Raw genomic sequence first — 2,348 nt, 5'->3', positions numbered from 1 at the left:
AAATTAAGGTTATCAGTGAAGGGAGTTTAGGGAATGAGTACATTGCCTCATCACACAGAAAGTCTGCTTCATTGGAAGAAATGGGAGAGGAGGAATTTCTAAAACAAACTGGAAAGCTCTTTCCACTGAATATAGTAATAATAAGAGACAGACATATTTTTGTTTTAAGGTGGGAGTTAACACGGAGTTCATTTAGCAACACATATTCCTGCACTTTGATCATGTGTAAATATTTGGCTTTTTAAAAAGAATTAAGAGTGATATGGAAAAGCAGCAGATCATGCCCTGTGAGCCAGGACTAGCTTCATCTCTTGTGGTCCTATTGTTTTTGTGGGAGAGGTTATGTCTCTTAATACGTTTGCAAAACACAGCACTGCCACCTGGAATCTGACTGATACAGTAACTTCAGCTTCAGGATCCCAATATTGTACCAGACATGCTGCTGCAGAGCACTGGCACTGTGTGAAAACAAACTTCTGGTTCAAGTCAGCCCTGGGGAGTTCACTTTGAAGCAATAGGCTTCCTGCCCCATTGGCTGGTTGTCTCCCAGTAACTAGCCTCAAGAGACAGAAGTAAGCATATATGTCATGTAATGAGCTAATTTGACAAGTGCAAACATACATCCCTATCAGATCCCATTTGTACTGCTACTTGTGCCAGCAAGGCTCACAATTACCACATTTGCCACTGTGGGCCATTGCTTCAGTTGTAACCTGTCACAGGTTTCTCATGGGCTAAGCCTGTAGGGATGAGGAACGTCAGCAGGACACGACTGAGGGTTACAGAGAATTCCCTCTGCAGGAAAGATGAGATTCCTCCTAGCACAGGAGGCAGTTTGCAAAGGCCGGGTGTTGTATCAATCACATCAGCAGGACTAGCAAAGCAATACAGGGGATAGTCTGGGCTGAGATCGGGGAAGAAACTCTGTCTCCAGCCTGTCCCTCTACCTTTGCATAGCGAGCATTGCACAGGCATTTTGTGTTTATAGCTTCCTCTCTTCATTTTATCTGGCCTTACACCAAAGGAAGGAACTGTTATAATTGTACAGGACATGACAGGTCTGACATCTCTAGGTGCTTCAGAATACAAAATGTTATTTTCACAGAGTTTTTTTCTATTTTGGCTTGTGTCTGCACCATTGCCTATGAAAACTCTTGCAGCTCAGTATTCTCCAGAGGCACTGGTTTGCCATGTCCTGCACAGGCTGTCCCATGTGAGCTGTTAAGGTGAAATCCTGCAGGACTTCTGTGCTTTTTTAATATAAGAGGATCATGGGTTGTAGGACCAACCATGTGTGCAGTCAGGGACAGCTCTATCTTGATCTGTGAAGGAGTATAATACATTTGTGTGAGATTAATCTATGTCATCTAAAGATGAGCAGGGTCACTGTTCCCTTCCTTCCCATCTCTGACCCTGACACAGCCTTTGTTTCTCTCCCAAGGGGTTGCTAGATGTTCCTATTTCCCCTGCACCTGACATGGCAGAAGGTGACTATGCTGACCAACAATACTTCAGGTAAGCAAGATGGCAAAGAAGCTGTCCCTCCTTCAGAGCTTGCTTTGCAGTACAGCTTGTGAGGCCATCTGTCATTCCCTCCCTCCCTTCATGCCATCCAGATTTGCATGTACCTCTGTGGGTGAAAACTAATTGGACAGGGCTCTTGTGCCATGGGCTGATGGGTTAAAATTCCCCCAACCTAAACGTGTCTTCCTCTACTGAGGGACTTGTCTCACTACCTCCCTGCACAGGCATAGTAAGCTACTGATGTGCTGTAAACTCATCAGCAAATACCAGTGAGACACAGAGACATGTTCACAGGAGTGAGAGTGATGATGGGTTGGAGGGGCTTGTACACATAAGGAAACACAGAACTTTGTGTGTGTGTTTTACCACGAGATTTTTGCTTCCACAGTTCCATGCATGTTCATCTTTCAGGAGTGTTTAAGACTTCTCAGGAACCTTCACCTGGTTCAGGAGGAAGATTGGTAAAATGTTGGAGAATGGCTCGCAGAACAAGGCCATAGCTCCCTGCAGGAGCTCGTCGGCCATAGCTCCCTGCAGAAGTCGGTCCCAGCCACCTGAGGTAAACAGAGGAAAAAACCCAGGGTACAGTTATGCTAACAAGGAAGGAGATTCAAGGCTCAGTGATGCTAACAGGGACTGTTGTGAGAACAAAGAGATAAGTTGGGGCGCATTATGACCTTGGGAGTGAGAATAAAAACAGCCCTGGGAGGGAAACAGGTTCAAAGCAAGAAAAATGTTTATGCATACAAGAAACACCACAAGGGGCTGGGATATTATAATGTGACCTTTTAGATGTACCCAATGGCTGAGATATTATAATGTAG

The 2,348-nt window shown here is 44.9% G+C and overlaps 1 protein-coding gene across 1 annotated transcript in view; it reads left to right on the top strand.

Annotated features, from left to right (window-relative positions):
* Positions 1-1,493: 1,493 nt before the first annotated feature.
* The window catches only part of TEX33 (testis expressed 33), a 4,458-nt gene continuing 3,603 nt past the window's right edge, over positions 1,494-2,348 (top strand). Inside the window, exon 1 of the mRNA XM_026862880.1 lies at positions 1,494-1,515. Within this exon, the coding sequence (XP_026718681.1) occupies positions 1,494-1,515 (22 nt within the window). The remainder of the gene's footprint in view (positions 1,516-2,348) is intronic.

Source organism: Athene cunicularia (genome assembly GCF_003259725.1).
Source record: "Athene cunicularia isolate RWA chromosome 1 unlocalized genomic scaffold, athCun1 chr1_part2, whole genome shotgun sequence".
In the NCBI taxonomy this organism is placed as follows: Eukaryota; Metazoa; Chordata; class Aves; order Strigiformes; family Strigidae; genus Athene; species Athene cunicularia.
This window is presented reverse-complemented; position numbering and strand designations above follow the sequence as displayed.